This window comes from Alligator mississippiensis, chromosome 13 (genome assembly GCF_030867095.1).
Source record: "Alligator mississippiensis isolate rAllMis1 chromosome 13, rAllMis1, whole genome shotgun sequence".
Lineage (NCBI taxonomy): Eukaryota > Metazoa > Chordata > Crocodylia > Alligatoridae > Alligator > Alligator mississippiensis.
The window spans coordinates 18,392,531-18,409,981 of record NC_081836.1 but is presented as its reverse complement, the minus strand read 5'-3'; the positions used below and the strand labels follow the sequence as shown (position 1 = coordinate 18,409,981).

Below are 17,451 nucleotides of genomic sequence, written 5' to 3'. Positions count from 1 at the left end.
AAATTTGCATTTTTTAAGTCCAAGACTTCAATTCTGCTATTCAGTTTGTCTGCCTTGTGTTGGACAGTGAACGTGATGGTTTCATGGTCGCTGTCGCCCAGACTTCCCTCTATGTTTAAGTCAGTCACCAGGTCGTCTCCTTTGCCCAGGGCCAAGTCTAGCAGAGTGTCACCTCTACTTGGCCCATGCACCTCCTGAGTCAGGAAGAGCTCCTTGGCACGGGTCAGGAAGGATCGTGACTGTTCCAACTTGGCGAGTGTTTCTCCCAGGAAATGTCTGGATAATTAAATTTGCCCATGGGGACCATGTCATATGCACGTGTAGCCTTAGGCAATTCTTGGGTGAACTCCAGATTGAGTTCATCCCCCTGGTCTGGTGGTCTGTAGTATACACCTACAGTTAGGTCTCTCTTGCCACGTGCACCCTGCCCCTTCCTGCAACTTGACTCAGCAGGTTTCAAGCTGTCCGCTTTTGGAGCAGATGTCGGCCTCCGAGGAGGTGTACTGCTTTTTCACATAGAGAGCAATGCCTCTACCTTTCTTTCCCACCTGGTCCCTTCTGTGCAGGGTGTAGTCCTCTTTAGCTATACCGCAGTTGTGAGAGGAGTCCCACCAGGTCTCTCTAATCCCTACTAGATCATAATGCACATTGGAGAGTAGGAGGGCTAGCTCCTTCTGCTTGTTCCCCATGCTCTTGGCATTAGTATATAGGCACCTGAGTTCTCTTACTGAGGGCCTTCTCTTCCTGTCTTGTTGATGGAGAACTGTTCCCTCCACTTCAGCAAGACTGGCTCTCCCAGTGTCCCTGTCTACTGGGCTTACTTGTGTGTTGGTCCTTGGACATGTTTGAATTTGTGTATCCATGTCCCCCAGCAATCTTAGTTTAAAGCGCTGTCCAGACTGGCAACACGTAGGGGGTGCACATGCACCCCCTGAGCTTGGTGTTGCACCCCCTACAAAAAGCGCCGCTGACACTGCCGGCAGTGCCTGCAGACGGTCGCCACTCACCACCCCTCCCCCCCTCACCACCGGCGGCATCTGTGGCTGGTCCCTGATTGCCACTGCTGGCAGTGTCTGCAGGTGGTCACAGACCACCAGTTGGTGCTTACTACTCCCTCCGCCATTAATGCCACCATGGTCGTCTGCAGGAGCTTGCCGCTCACCACCGCCATGCCCCCTCTGCCACCTGCAGGAGCTCACCATGCCCACCCAGCCTCCGGGGGCGTGCAGCATTCATGCCTGTCCAAAAGATTGGCCATCGTGCCCGCGAACAGGGACTTACCTTTGCTCATGAGGTGGATGCCATCCTTCCCAGGAGTCTTCCCTGAAGTGCATGCTGTGGTCAAGGAATCCAAAGCCTTCTTGGTGGCACTAGTGTTGGAGTTGCCGGTTCACTTCCTAGATGCATCCTTCCTTTCTGGGACTGCAGCCTGCACATTAATGAACTTGGGTTCAAATGCCTCTTGTCAACGCACTGGCAACAGAGAACAATCAGACTGGTACAAATGACTTGTCTCCATTCCATAGTTCCCTGGACTGTATGTAGTAACTGTGTGGTAGGGGTCCTGAATCCTCTTTCTGAAAGTCACTTTCTTAGGTACTCCCTGGAGGCCCAGCACCAGGTGATGAGAATACCATGGGGGTTAGGGAGGAGCTAGCTTGAGGCAGCCTGTCTCAGTAATTCCTGGATTCTCCACTGTTGCCCCTCTGCTTCATCTGTAGCAGGAGTGAAGGGAGCTCTAGGACCTTGTTCTCACCACCTAATCTGAAACGAGTCCTTTCATGGCCATGCTAGAATAGCTCAAATCCTGCGTACTTGTCATGAGGGAGACAATCTCTTTAGAGGCAGATTTCCCTGTTGCAGATGACCTGGTCTGTCCTTGCATCTTGCCAAGAGTTCCTAGTTATCTCTAAGCAAAACAAAGTGGTGACAGTTGGTTTGGACCTGAAATCTACTCCCTGAGCTGGGAGAATGTCTGAAGCTCCCTACCTGGAATCTAGCTGCCATATCTGATGGTGCAGTTATTGCAGGTCAGCAGTGGGTGGACTCACGAGCAGCAGAGCAGTGCTGGCTCAAATGAGCTTCCTAGCGTGCCACTAACTTTCTGGTGTCAATTGCTGTGAGTGGCAGTCAGGTTTGTCATATGGGTGATCGGGGACTGCTGGGGACATGACATCACTTGTGCAATGAAGGGCAGTTTGGCTGTTGTTAGTGAAGTTGGCCAAGACTTTTACACTTTCTGGCTTAAAGGTTGCCAGTCTTCCCAGGTTGTTTCATGTAAAAGTAAGAAGAGAATGGGAGGGGGTACCTGCCAGGGCAGGTGACACAAGTCAATAGGCAATAGGCCAGAGGCAGGAGACTGGCTGCCCTCTCCTGTCCTTTCTGGGTTTCCCCATGAGCAAGTGGGGTGCTCATGGTAGTGTTCCCTTTGTGGGCCTCTGGTATAAGTCTGGCCATCACTCTGGAAGCTGCTAGCCTGTCTTTGGTATGGGCTGAACCCTGTCTGTATAGAGGACGCTGCTGGTGATGGTGCCAGCAGGGCAGTGGAGTAACTTGTCCTACTCTTGAAGCCTTGTAGGTCTATTGCAAGCTTTGGTAGAAGGGATTTTACAGCTAAATGACCAGCACTTGTGGATACTCAGAAGCTCAGGGGTGTTGGAGAACAGCATTGGGGAAATCGGTTGCAATTAAATGGGTTACTGATGAGCACTGCCTTGTGTCACAGGCAACATCAGCGTTATGCTAGTGTGGAAGGGAACCAACAAGTCCTTGTTCCCTGGCAAATCTGATTGATGAGGAGAAACATGAACAGTGGGGGTTGCTAGATCCTCACACCTAGATGCAGCAGATGCAAGCTTTCCTTCCAGGGGGCTTGCTTCTTTAACCTGGCAGGGCCCTTGGTAACACCAGGTGTGATCCTGTTCATGATGGTGTGCTGGGTTGGGCTCTGCAGCCCCATAGGTAGCCTGAAGGTGTGACTGTCCTGCAGTGGAGCCACATGCTTGCTGCATGTACAGGATGCACTGCAGCAGTGCAGACGGAGAAATGCCTGGGCTGCTGTGGGGGCATGATGTGAAGCGACCAAGTGCGTTTATCCCAGGGTGGCTGGGCGTGTGGTGCTGGTGGGAAGAGGTAGGGGAAATGGGACATGTGCCCTGGGACCTGGAGGGGAGAGCAAGGACTCCACTCTGGTGACTTAGCAACACCTGCACCAGGAGACCACAGACTGAGCCAGTAGGATTAGGTTCCCAATGGAGAATCTGATGCTAGGCACACTTGACCTGTGGAGGAAGGTTACTCTGCCTAGGCATCACAGTGGAAACAGGCCTAGTTGATGAGCCAGCAGCAGTATCTGACACCAGTGCCCTGTTGGCCTGAGATGCTCTGATAGCTCCTGCTGGTGCCCTTAGCCCGGCTGCATCATGTGTCATTCCCTGGTGCACTCAGTTTGCAGCTCATTAAAGCCAAATGACCCATGATGAGGGCAGAGAAGATCCGTTTAAAGGAAGCTACCACTGCACAGCTCTTATGTGGTGCAGCAGATGAAGAACTGCCCTGCTGCTTTTGTGAACCCTGGGGTGCTTGTCTACTACCCTGGACATGAGGGGCCCTGGCTTTGCTCCTGGATACCCTTGGCTACCAGGCCTGATAGTACCCTTACCTAACTCCTAGCTCTCTCCTTTTTCTAATTAGTAGGGGCTGTTTACCTCTGTCACAGTTGTAGTGTCACTGTGTCCATAGTTCTGGCCCCTCTGTGCATACATTCAGGGCCCTCTGTTACATCTGAGTAGCCTTTGCACTGAGGCCTGGTACTGCAGTGAGCACTGGACCTGTGCTGCCTGCCTCAGAGGAGCTCTGGCCAAAGGTAATAGTTGGTGGAGGAGGGAGCTATACTTCTCTGTGCATCTGGCTTTGATGAGCTGATAATCGGGTACTAGCTCGGTAAGTGCAGGACAGGATGGCACATTCCCTGCTGCTCTCCAGGGTTTGCAGTGTCTGATTTCTCTCCCATCAGTCCGGGTGCAGTGAAGTGGGAGTTAAGATGCAGGTGTTGTTAGGCAGCAGGCTTTATCAGCTTATCGGTGTCAGGGAGACTTGGGTTTCACGGATAGATATTTAGAAGCTGGAACTTTGAACAGTGTTTTAATTTGATGGCTGTGAGCACCATATACCTGCCTCATTGGGTTGTAAATAGTATCCCATGGTACTGCATAAAGCAGACCCTGAGAGGATGACATTTCATGCTTGGAGGTACTGGGGACATTTTTTCTCTCCAATTCAGAAACGTTGGTTTCAGATACTTAAATCAGTGACTTGTCCCCAAAGCAGAAGCAGCCTCCCTGCTGTGATGCAGCATAGCTGTAGTTTCTGCTTAAAATGAGGGACCCCTAAAGCCATCATGCCCAGCATCATGAAATTCATGATACCAGAACATGTTCTTTGCGTGGTTCAGGCAGGAGAGAGGGGCACTCCACAGCCACAGAGGCTGTAGCCTCTCTAACATCAAAGGCATCCATCTTACCCAAATGCTAAGGCAAACATTGACAAGCCCATCCATGTTGGCTGTGAGACAGAGCTGGCTTGGAGAACGTGGCATGCTTGCAGCTGACGTGAGCACAACAGAGGATAAGGGGTTGTGTGGCTGAACAGAGCCTGTCAGACCCCAGTAGTGTGCACGTCCCAGACAGGAGCAGCACCAGGCTGAGTGCTAAAATGCTGTGTGTGCAGCCAGCTGCAAAGTCCTTTTGGAAAAGGAGACTCTGGCATATTTTCCTGAAGTCCAAGGGGTGAGTGAGGGTGCAGCATGGGGTGCTTGGGAGGTGGTGGCACTGTCTTGGCATCATGAAAGCCAAGCACTGGAGGCTGTGTGTGTGGTGCCATCAGCAACCTCCTATTAGTCCTGCTGGCTTGGACAGAGGTGGGGGCTCCTTTGCTGTAGAGCCAGGTTCATAGGCATGCAGCATTTTGGAGCTGCTCAGGCTGCTGTACTATAGTAAGGAAATTAAATAGTGGTTAGGTTGATCCTGCAGTCCAGGACTTCTGCCTTTCTCCACACTGTTTTGCTGGGCTATCTGCTCACATGGCCATTCAAATTCCTCTCCAGTGGTGATGTGAGGGGGGGGCTGTGCCAGGCTTTAATCTTTCTACACAGCTTTATTTGTGAATGCAGAACAGATTTGGGGGGTGGGAGCAGGGGGCGCACTGAAGATGGGGAACCCTATACAGCTGCTTGGGCATCAGCTAGCTTATTTAGATGCTGTACCTCACATCAGCCAGCCTCCGCAAACACAGGTGAGGCCCATGGGACCATGTATTGGAGTCTTCAGCTTTGCCTGTCTGGGAGAGGTCGCTGCCTCTTGTGGGTGCCCTGCCTGTGGGGACAGTGCGAGTAGGACTGGTGAGTATCTGTCCCCAGGCCACCAGAATGAGTCCAGTAGAGTAGAGCTTCCTAGTGGCTTGCGGGCAGGCTTGCTGTATTGCACCCTGCTGATGACCAAACACTTGATGCCAAGTGTTTGGGCAGCCAATCTGCAGAACTTTACCATGGTCTGTTCCTTGTTTGCCTGGGTCAGGCTGTTCTCTATAGTAAATGTGCTTTCTTGATTAGCTAGTCTGGGCTGATGGGGAGCAAGTCACTCACTGTAGCCTTTGTGGAAAGCCATAGGGGCCTTTTGCTTCTGCACCCATGTATATATTTGATTTCCAGGCGTGGCCTCCTGTTCCTTGGAATTCATGGATGAGGCTCGGGCAGTTCATGAGCCTCAGGAACCCAACAGTATATTTGGTTTGGTGTCTACCACTTAGCAAGAAAGTTGATTTTCCATTGTTCCCCATCTCCTAAGGGCCCATCCTGCGAGTGCTGGGCATCTGTGCCACCTGGGGTAGTGGAAGGCACTCTACCTGCTCAGCAGCATGCCCAGGGCGTGGGAGTTGGCATGACATAGGATACTTGCAGTCTGCGGAAATGCCTTGCCACAGGGTGGGACAGGGCAGGGCTTGACAGACCGGTAAAACCAGCTTAATGCCTTGCCTACCTCTGTATGCAACAGCCCCTCTGGGCACAGGGCACTGGGTGTGAGGGACTATTATGAGCTGGCAGGGTGCTGCTTGGACCTTGTCCACCAGGGGATACAAGACAGGGAGGCTGCTTTTCCTGATCCCTGGCTACAGGTATCACATACCTTTTGTGGGGCTGCAAGAGGCAGCCTTCATCTTGCACTTCAGGGGTGCAGGGAGCCAAGAGCTGTGTAGGTGCAGCATCTAGTGCCAGAGCAAAATCAACCAGGCCCAGTTAATGCCTGGCATCTGGTGCTTTCTGGGAAGGGGCAATAGCTGGCATGCTGGTGAAGGCATGTTGGGCTTAGCCTCTCCCAGCAGGACTTTGTTTTTGAGCGTATTTCATGTGCGTGGGGGAGGGCTCCTGCGTGCTGCCCAGTTAGTGTGTGGCATGAGGAGCACAGCCTTGTGCTGGGCTGCCTGGCTGTAAGCAAGGGCAAGGAAGGTCTCGCAGGGCGTGCAGCCACTGGGAGGAGTGTCAGCTTCTTTCTGTGGTAATTATTTAGGAAGGGTTTCTATGACAACGGGTTTTCTGCAAGCAATTTTGATTGGCCGGAAGCACACTTCCCAAGTATGATTGGGCAGAAGAGAAGCTTCTTGCATGTGGTGTGTGTGGCTGAGGCCTCAGCAGCGACATCGCTGCCGTCCCTGGGAAACGCAGGTGATGAGGGAGCCTGACTCCGCCTGGTCCCGGAACCGGCTCGGAAGTTGCAAGGGCGCCGAGGTGACTGCTTCTGCCGGGATGGCCTGTGAGCTGATCCGGTAGGCTGCTCGCGGCGGAGCTTTGTGTACTGGTTGGGAGGGAGCGGTGGCTCGGCGCCAGGGGCTGTGCTGGAGGGAGAGGCTGTGCGAAGTGTGCATGTGCTCGCTGCCTTGCCAGGGACAATGGGACGGAGCTGAAGCTGGCGAGGAGTCCGCCTGGAACAGATGCCTGCTGGAGGGGGATCCTGCCAGCCACGGTCTAATTCTTGTTCTGGCCAGGACTTGAGCAGAAGAGATGGCTGCATGGTGTGGGAGCCTCTGCCTGGGCTGTGGTGCCCCCTTTCCCTGGTGTTTGGAGGGAGTGAAGTTGCTTGGGCTGCAGTTGAAGAGGCAGGGATGCCCTATGCTAGCTGGCTTGTTACTGAAAGGCCCTCCTGCTGTTGGGGTTTGCTGTTGCTGTGTTGTAGTCATTAAGAGTCTGGGAAAAGGCCAGAGCAGATGGGACTAGTGGTGACTAGAGTTGTGTTTAACCACTGGCCTGATTAGGGTCTGTCTCAGGGTCTGTGCTTCCTGTGTACTCTGAGGAGCAGTGGCTGCACAATTTCTGCAGCTAAGATCTGGCTTAGCCAGGCCTTGGCCTAATCTACTAGCTCCTAAACCGATCAACCCCGTAATCCCCAATTAGAGGATTAGCTTCTCCTTAATTTAACTTCTTTTAGAAACTCTTTTGTGTAACTGTGCTGTTAAGAAAGTCAGTGCAGCTGTTAGTGTCAGCCGCGGACTGGCACCGCTGCCAGGAAATTCCCACTATAGCTGTGGCTTGCTCTGCCACCTGGATTCTTGGCAGAGGAGACTGATGGGGTGATGATTACACTTGCACAAGGGCTCAAGAAGTAGAGCTGTGCCAAGCTGTTGCATTGGATTCTTGGGGCCAGGGGGAATGTTGCAAACAGTAAATGATGCAGGACAGACCCTGAAGGTGCCTGCTCCTGCAGAGTGTAGGAATGGAGACTTGTGAGAGAGGCTGCAGGTCCAGTGTGAGATGGTGCAGACCTCGCTGGGGAGGGACAGGGTAGCTGTGCAGAGGGTGTGTGAGGGCAGGCACGTGGAGCAAGCAGGAGAGGCTGCTCTGCTGCCTAGAATGTGGCAGGTGATGGTGCGTATGACCAGTTTCCTGCAGCTGCTGAGACTTTTGAGTCCTGTCTGCTTCCACTGGACTGTGTCTCATTGAGCTATGCCCCTTTAGTGAGGCTGTGCTGGGAGCCTAGCTTGCTAAATGCCTGTGTTTAATATGCTACTCTAACATGGTTTTGTGGCTGGAACCCACAGTTCCTCTGAGGAAAGGGGTGCGATAGTTGCCATGGATTTTACTGTGCAAGGTTTTAATTTTAGCCTTGACTTGTTAGTGGAGGGAAGGAAATAGGAGCCTAGACTCTTGCGTGCCACCTTGGCACTTGAATATGTTGGGTTGTTACAGAGCCAGTGATCTACCCTGGCCTGTCATGCAATTCAGCAGAAAGTGCCCAGCAAAGAGTCAGTTACCAACTTTGCATGTGTGCTTCAAAAGCCCTTAGTAGCACAAACTGGGAGTCACTGGGGTTCTCAGCAAGCCCTTGCTTCTCCCTCAGTTGGCTCTACAAGCATAGGCTTTTCAATGTCTTGGGCTCCCCCTTTCTACAGTGGGATGGTGCTGAATAGGTCTGCACAAAGAAGGTTAATTGTTGTTTGTGAGGGACCTGTGGGTCTGATGGGGGGCTGGGCTTGGCCTGTCTTTTTGGTCTGGTTTCCAGAGGGCAGAGACACTGCTCAGGGTTCTGGCTCAGGCTGCTTCCACCTATACTGACTTCACTGGGGAGGAGCTGGGGTGGAGTCCATGGGAAACCACATCCTGTTCATGCCGTTCACAGCTGCCTTTGTGCCTGCACATCAGGGTTAAACTGCCTCCATGGGGCCTGGAGCATGGCAGCTGCAGCTGAACTGTGACAAAGGGGGTGGCAGTGCCATGTGCTCTGCTTACAGTGGCCACCCGGGCGGTGGGAGTGGTGTCCAGTGGTCTGAACAGTGATGCATCTTTTTTCCCTCTGCAGGTTCATGAGTCCAGATGACGCGAACATTGCAGGGAATGTGCATGGGGGCACCATCCTGAAAATGATTGAAGAGGCAGGAGCTATCATCAGCACCCGGCACTGCAACTCACAGCCCGGGGTACGTGCTGTTGTGGTCTGCACAAGCCTGCTCCCGCTCAGCTGATGTTAGAGGAGGAGCATCAGCCTGCCACCCAGGCTGCATAAGGGCTTGCGGGGGGGAGCTTGAATTCATATGTTCCTTTCCAGAATTGTAGATGGAAGGGAGCTAGTCAGTAGCCATGCATCAGGTGGGGCGCTGAGCTTGTTTTCATGCTTGTGCATTAGGCAAGTCCCTGGGCTGGCTGGGCCAAGGCCAAGGTTAGGTTAGTCTGAGTATCAGCACCTTTCTGCTGCTGGACTTTCTTCATTGTGCACCTGTAGCCTTGGTCTGCTCCTTTTTCAGGGAGTAGTGGGCCCCCTCCCTCCCTCCCTCCAGGAAGAAATCTGACATCTACCCTGAGCTCGTGGAGGCTTTGTCTGCAGGGCTTATTTTGGCTCTGCTCTCTGCAGGGGATGGAGTTCCCTGCCCTGCTGCAAGGTGTGGAAGACAGGTTCCTTCTCCTTTCTCCTGCTTCATTTTGTTGTGGATGGGCTAGGTTTCATGGAGTTCCTTATGCTTCATGTGTATGCTGACTTGGGAGTGGGGAGGCAATTCCTGGCTGGGAACTTTCAGCTTGAGCTGCCTAACTCTGGTGAAGGGATAGTGTCCTCAGGCCCCTGGCCCCTAGAGTGTGGCTTAGCCTTTTCTCCCCTGGAGAAACCCACAGTGAGTGATTGCACAGGTTTTGTCCCTCTCTCTCGCTGTTCCCCATCTGGTGTCTGGCCATTTCCATGTCAGGCTCAGGCCGTGCCCACCTGTGGGCATGCAGGCTCTGGCTGGCTGGGGCTTGCTGGCACTGCCCTACTGCCAACACCTGCCCCGGCAGAAGTACATGCAGCTCTTCAGCATCCCCCCTCTGGCCCAGTATAGCTGCCTTGGGAGGCTTCTCTACAGCTGCTGTCTAGCCTTTGGGCACCGCTTTTTCCTGGGCAGCACTGGGGCAGAGGAAGAAGGCTCATGTTGCAGTGCGTCCTGGGCACTCAGGCTCTGCCCTGGAACTTGAAGGACACTACATCTGTGACAAAACCCTAGGGTGTCGGGTTGCTCCCAGAGATGCACCCTGGGTTTGTGTGAACTTACTGGTCCCCCACCCACTCTGCTGATTTGCAATACCTATGTTATTAATTTGCCCAGAAATCGTCATTTACCACAAGGAATCGGGAATCGTGGTAGAGGTGATATCCAAACAGGAGATTTTACCACACCTTCAACTCTCCTATGAAATACAAACTTTCATTTCTACCCAGGAGAACTTTTACAATCTTTTCTCCTATGCCTGAAGAAGGGTGTTTGTGCCTGAAAGCTTGCAATTAAAGACTTTTTTTTGAAAAAATCTAGTTGATTTATTCAAAGATAGCACCTCTACCACAAATCCTGATTCCTTTCACCTCAGTCTAGATCAGTACAGCTACAACCTGGATATCATTTACCACAAGGCACTTTGGTCAAAAAATAACAGAAAAACAAAAGGATTTATTACAAAGAAATAAATGGCATAAAAAAGAAAGTGATCAAATACTTTGACAACAGAGTACGGTCAAACAGAACGGGCAAAATCCTTGCCCCACGTTCAGACTACTACCGAGCCCCCTTACAGATTCCTGTCATGTTTTTCAGTCACAGCTAGCTCAACCAGGACCTCCATTCCTCCTCTTTCCACTGGCAGTCCCCTTCTCTCCCCAACCCTTAATGGTCAGTGACTGTACATTGCCTCCCCCTGTTCCCCTTCCTCCAGCCTCCCCCCCAAACCTACCTTCAAGGAAGCCAAACAGCCTTCTAGAGTGTTTCTGCCTGTGGATCTGTGACAATCCCCTCCTGGCCTGTTGCTGTTGGGCTAGATGCTGGTGGGACAGCCTGGCTTGGTCCCCTCTCCCGGTGATCTGTCCTGGCATCTAATTCATACAAGCAGATGTTGTGCTGCTCATCTCTCTCCTAAAAGCTATGGATGTTATGTGTTTTCCCCAGTGCAGTGGGGCCTCTGCCTTGCAAAGGGCACAGGAGCCCTTGTCCGTCCTTCCTTGCCTGCAGTGGACCTCACGTCCGTGGACAGGTGAGGCCACATGAGTGCACAGACCCCACTGGGAAATCTTGATCATATTTCTAGTGGGGTCCTCTGTTATGTGTTTACATCAAAATCATTGCTCCTTGCCCAGGAGAAGCTTTTGGGAGGGAAGCTTAGTGCCTGGCTTTGTTGGGAGATTTTTCCCAATATGCTGTTTTTTTATAGGGTTTTTTAATGTCAGATGCTCTGCACCATAGTGACATGTTCCCACACCAGCCTCTTCCCCCATATGCCTCTTGCTTAGAGGAGTCCCACCTGCAAAGTGCAGTGCTAGCAGCCTCTGGCCACCTGGCTTTATACCTGTAGTTCCAGCTCTTGCTTCATGTGAGGCTGAGAGCTGGAGAACCAGCAGCTTTCTGTTACCTTCAGTTCCTTCTGTTTTTCCCTTTGGTAAACTGGGAAGCATCTCTGCCTTTTACTTGGTAGGTGTAAGGAAGCTTAGTTGCATGCATCTGGGAAGCCACATGATACAAAACACCCGAGAAAACACTTTGAAGTTTTAGAGCTTAGGCTGGCCTCAGACAGACACTCAGATTATGCCTTTGCAGTCCCAAGGACTGGGAGGGGCTAGACCAGAGTGGCTAAACTTGCTTATCAGGGGTGCCCTGGCTTGGTCTGTTTCTGTTGGCAGGCACAGAAGGAGGGGTCTGTGTGCATCAGCACTTCAGTCTGAGATAGTGTCTGAAGTCCTGGTTTGGACATGGGTAGCTTGGGTTCTTGTAACAGTTCTAATTGTGTGGGCCCTGGGGACAGTGCTTTGGTAGGGCTCCACCACCTTCGCTTGCTTTTTAGTGTATGTGAAAGAGTTGATTAGTCTTGTTGTAATTGTTGGTTTGATCCCAGTCAATAATGACTATAACTTGTATTATTTTAATACAGTATTCAGTTTACTCTCGGATAGTGGCTTAGCTTTGCTGTCTTGATTTCATCTGAATGAAACTGATAATGAATCACACCTGTTTGAGCAATGTGCCTGTAGAAACTTTTGAGGGCCTGGGTGGTGACCAGCAGTTGCTCTGAGCTCCTGGACAGCTGCCATGATGCATGCTGAATAGGTCAGGATGGCATATTGGGGGCTGAGAGGGTGTTGGTGTCACTGGTCATGGCCGTGTGTAGACGAAACAGGGGCTCTACATTGAAGTGGTGGGTTTTAAAAAACACCACTTCAATTTAGGGCTGATTTAAACCCCTGTGTCATGCACACACCCTGCTGACTTACCTGCCCCGCCAGAGAGGCAGGTAGGGGAGGGTGAGCTGCCAGCAGGCACAGCGGTCCTTGGGCTCGGGGGGGTGGAAGGGCTGGTGCTTCCCTCCGCCGTAGTGGTGGCCCCCCAAGGCGGAACCCATCCGCAGGCACCCAGCTCAGGCGGTCCACAGCCGCGGAGGGAAGCACCAGGCCCCTGTGCAGCGCAGGCAGGCAGGCTGGGGGGAGGAAATCAGGCTCACTGCTTTTCTTGGGTGGAGTTGCTTTCCTGGGCTGCTGCCAGGCTGCCTGCAAGGCTTCCTGCAGAGCTGCATGGAGTTGGGTGCTTCACTCTGAGGCTCTAGGAGCAGCAAGCCTAAAACTCCTTCAAGGAGTTTTAGTTTGCTGTGCCCCAGGTCACTTAAGGCACATTACGCCACCAAATTTCCTACAGCAGCTGGAATTCATGCACAATACGCCGCTGAGGCATACAAACACCAACACCATTAAAGCGGTGCAAAAGCATTTAACCTGCTTTGAAGTGTTGTGCACACACGCCTCTTGTTTCATCTACACGCGATCACTGGTACCTTACCCCAGTGGGCATCTTCTGGGTATAGCTTTGACTGGACTTGTAGCTGTCTCAGCTTCTGAGCTAGTGTCTGGACAGTGGGAGCATCAGCCTCTTGGCAAACAGTAGTGGCCTTGAGAGAGCACACATTTGGTGTCTGTCTCTGCTTTGACTGGTATAGTTCTAGCTTTGTCACTGGGGATCCCCTGAGCAGATGAGGATGATGCAAATCCTGTATGGCAATACTGTGATCCACTTCATGTTGAAGTTGACCCCTGAATCACCAGCCAGTTAGGAATGTTTTGTCCTGCCTTTTCCAGCAGTCCTGAGCTCTCCCTCTCTGAGATAAGAAATGGCCGTCCTGCAGAAACCTGAAGCCAAGGGGTGGCTTCACAGGCAAAGCTGTGTACCTGCCTTCTCTTTGGGGCAGCAGTTATGGAGCAGACAACTCCTTCACTTTTGTTTTTTCTGTATGTTTGGTATGGCAGTGATCTTTGCCTTGTTTCTTCACTTGCAATCGTGCTTCCTTGTGGTCCTTTTTTAGCATTTCTTATTTTTGCCCATTCTTACTAGCAAAGAATTGAAGACATTGGGATGATCTGTCTTGCTTGGACTGACAACAGAGTGCCCTGGGCTTTGTGTTAGTAGAATTATGCCAAGAGTTTGCAGAACAAGATGATGCATGTTTACCTGCCAGGCCTCCTCCCCTCCCACTTGGCAGGGACTGGAGAGAACTTAAGCAAGCTACAAGTGGTGATGAACATGGGGTTAGGTTGAAAGTGATGACAAGGCATAAACCCACGTGAGCTCCATGACTGTGATGTAATCTGTTCAGTATCGATACTGGAGGAAGCAAGAGGGGCATGTTTCTTCCATGCAGCAGGCCAGGGGTCAGCTTCTGGCAGGCTTGGGACTGGCTGCACTCCTGGTCTAGCAAATGCTATGCTGCAGTACAGGCAGTGCGCACGACCTGCTGGGGAACGAGTGCTAGCTGAGCCACAGTATGAGAGCAGGAGGGGAGGGCAGGCAGATACCAGGTTGAACCAGGGGTTCTGGAGTGGACTGAGCTGCTTCTGCTAGAGGTGAGGACACGGCAAGAAGATCCTCCAGGGTCTTGCTTTTGGGGTGCCCATGGGAGGCTGTGCCTGCAACTCTGGCTCTGACCATATCAAAAACTTGGATCTCAAGTGTCTTCACTTCAGCACTTGCCAGCTGTTGGCTGGATCCCTTCCTGAGCAGAGTGGTAGCCAGCAGGTGGCGCTGCTGCCTCTACTTTGCCCAGGGAAGGCAGCCTGTGAGCATCACCATGACCTGAATTCCTTGCCCCCCCCGGGGGGGGAGGGCCTGCTGCTCCCCTCCTTGTGGAAGTTGGTCACTTGAAACCCCAGAGCAGTAGAGCCATGAGCAGCTTTGCCCTCCCCTGCCTGAGTTTCACTGTGACGGGGCTTGGGGGTTTCTCTGATAGCCTCCTGATTATTCCATGGCTTGGCCAGCTGCCATGCTGTGTCTATACAGTGCCCACATGGCAGCACATTTGCCCCAGCCACCCCTCACACACACAGTGTCTGCCAGTCCAGGGCCAGGCTCCCTGTTCCCCTCAGCAAGGCCAGGCCTCAGGCATGATGCCACCCATACCATGGGACCTCCTGCTGTCTGCCAGCCCCCTGCAGTGCTTTGGGGACATCCTGTGATGATGCTGCCTGTACAGGGCAGGGTGGTGCATTCTCCAGGGTTTTTGACACCCTCCGTGTGTCATTGAGGCTCACAGACCTTGTGGGCTTGTTCACATTTCCTGAGGCTGCCCCGCTTAGCTGCCCCTACACTAACCCTCCTCTCCTGTCCTCCCTAGGAGCCCTGCGTGGCTGCCCTGGCCCGCGTGGAGCGCACAGACTTCCTCTCACCTATGTGCATTGGGGAGGTGGCCACTGTCAGCGCAGAGATCACCTACACCTCCAGGCGCTCCGTAGAAGTCCAGGTCAACGTGCTGTCTGAGAATATCCTTACAGGTAATGCTCATGTGTGCCGCAGATGTGCCAAACCCACGCTCTTGATGGGCAGGTGTGTCAGAGCTTGGGGAGCCTGTTTGCACAGGGTGTCAGGAAGCTTTCTTTTGGGGAACCGATCAGTGCCATCCTTGTTTCTTGAACTGCCTCTAGTTTGGATGAGATTCCTTGGAGGACCCATGTGGTAGGGTGCTCCCTGTGAAGCAGTGGTGGGTATGGAACCATTAGGAGGGATGTGCTGAGGATTAGCTGAGCATGGGAGCATTGTTCACAGGTCCTGGGCAGGCAGAAGTGGTAAAGCCTCTCCCTAGTGCAGCATAGGGTTTGTGTACACAACCACAAGCAGGGACTGAATGGCTGCACAGCATAGCTTTCTGTTTTGTACCTCTCCTTCCTCCAAGAGGGGAGCTGTGTGCTGGGGGGGAGGGGGCAGAGGCTTTCAGCAGTCAGTTGCCTGTGTCTTGAGCATCCTGTGGCTCCTGGACAGCTTGGAGCTGAATGCTTGTGATCTCTGCTAGGCTTGCATAGGCAGTCCCTCCTATGTGTGCTTGCCCTAGTGATTTACTGTCTGGAGGAGGGGCTGTGTGCCCTCTCTATACTGCTTGCTTCGCACTGGCTCTGGGGCTCGGGTGTATATTACTGTTCTGGAGCTGGCACGGTCCTATCTTGCCAGCAGTGTTTGGCTCCTGGTCCAGCAGGTTGGGCTGGGCAGGGGAGTCCTGGCTCTGCAGCTGTTGCACCAGGCTGCCATCCACACCTCAGTGGGATGAACCTTGGGTCTTGGGTTTGATCTGAATATACTCTTCCAAGGCAGTTGTTACCATAGCAACCCCTTTTCATTTTTCCACATGGTGGCTGCACACGGCTGTGTGTGCCAACAAGCCCAAGGGGCTTTATTCTAGCTATGCTTGGGGTTGCACTGACACAGGGGCCATGCACCCTTGTCCAGACTCCTGGGGCAGGGTCACAAATGTTGGCTCAGCCTCAGCCATTCCCAGTATATGAATGGATGCGAATGGATGTTGTGTGAGTTCAAAAGAAGTGACAAGAGAAACAAAAGAGCCAAAACTGAGGTTGTGTTGGATATTGGATGTGGAAGCACATGATGATTTTTGCAAACAAGCTGTTTGCACCATTAGGCTGAGCAGGTGCTGTGTCAAAGAAACATTAGCATGGGGTTCAAGCACCCTGGATCTGATATGATGCTCTGCCTTGGGGACCCTGTCTAATTACTGAGCAGAGCTGCCATTTCCTTCATTCTGCCTGCAGCGTGTGGAGGTTGTAGCTGCCTGAGGGTGCGTGCTGCTGGGGCAGGACTCTTCTGTGTACTCTGCTATCTCTGGGAGCAGCAATGCTTACAGTGGGGGACCAGGGGTCACAGGAGGCTCATCTTGGCAGATGTTGCCAGCTGACACCTTTGAATCATGTCGAATTGGGGCAAACTGAGGGACAAGACCTGGGGGTTACAGTGGACAATACGCTGGATACAGGTCAGCAGAGTGCCCTTGTTGCCAAGAGGGCCGACAGCATACTGAGCTGCGTTAGTAGAAACGTTGCCAGCAGGTCAAGGGAAGTAAGTATTCCCCTCTATGAGGCCACATCTGAAGTACTGTGTCCAGTTTTGCCCCCCACCCCCTTGCACACAAAAAGGATGTGGACAAGTAGGAGAGAGTCCAGCGGAGGGCACCAAAAATAGTTAAGGGGCTGGGGCACATGACTTCTGAGGAGAGGTTGAGGGAACTGGACTTAGTCTGGAGAAAAGAAGACTGAGGGGGGATTTCATAGCAGCCTTCAACTACCTGAAGGGTGGGTCCAAAGGGTGTGGGGCTAGACTGGTGGCAGATGACAAAACAAGGAGCAATGGTCTCAAGTTGCAGCACGGGAAGTTTAGGTTAGATATGAGGGAAACAAGTCTACCTAGGAGGGTGTTGAAGCATTGGAATGGGTTACCTAGAGAGGTGGTGGAATCTCTATCCTTGGAGGTTTTTAAGGCTTGGATTAACAAAGCCTTGGCTGGAATGATCTAGTTGGGGACAGTCCTGCTTTGAGCAGGAGGTTGGGCTAGATGACCTCCTGAGGTCCCTTCCAACCGTAACTTTCTATGGTTCTGTGACAAGATCAAGCCTGAGGGGGCTGCTTGCATCTTGTCAGCATCTGGCTCACGCCTTCTTGCTGGCCATCCTTGCACTGCCTGTATAGGGCAGGACCGTCCAGAGCCCTTCTTGCAACATCCTCTCAGTGATGAGGAGTCTCTCCCCCTCTCACTCCTCAGAACCCAGCAGGGTAGCCCTCACACAGATACTGGCCGGGCAAGTGAAAGTCAAGTTGCTGTCTGTGCCGTTCAGGGTGAGAGAGCCTGTACCAAGAAGTGAGGATTAGCAGACCAGGCTCTGTTTGCTCTTGTTTCCCTGCTTGATCACATGCTACAGCTCCTAAGGTGCAAGTGCTGAAGGAGAATCTTTTTGCCTGGATGAGCACCGGCTCCCAGGAAAGCTTGTTAATACTTGCATTTGGGGCCTAAGTTACCAGGTTGCCCACCTGATTCTGTGTTCAGCACCCTCCTGAAATAGCTTGAGATAAGGCCTCTGGTAAGCAGCAGTTAGCTCCTGTTGGTCTGTGCATGGTCTCCTCCTTTCCCTGGGGTGCA

General features: G+C 52.5%; 1 protein-coding gene across 2 annotated transcripts in view; it reads left to right on the top strand.

The window, feature by feature from the left end:
* Positions 1–6,685: 6,685 nt before the first annotated feature.
* ACOT7 (acyl-CoA thioesterase 7) overlaps positions 6,686–17,451 on the top strand; it is a 66,892-nt gene continuing 56,126 nt past the window's right edge. The window contains exons 1-3 of one of the 2 annotated variants that reach the window (XM_014605788.3): positions 6,686–6,819; positions 8,847–8,964; positions 14,651–14,807. In XM_014605788.3, coding sequence (XP_014461274.2) covers positions 6,722–6,819; positions 8,847–8,964; positions 14,651–14,807 — 373 coding nt within the window. In that variant the 5' untranslated portion in view covers positions 6,686–6,721. Of the gene's footprint in view, positions 6,820–7,039; positions 7,066–8,846; positions 8,965–14,650; positions 14,808–17,451 lie in introns of those variants that run through there. The other variant, XM_059716936.1, reaches the window with a different exon arrangement.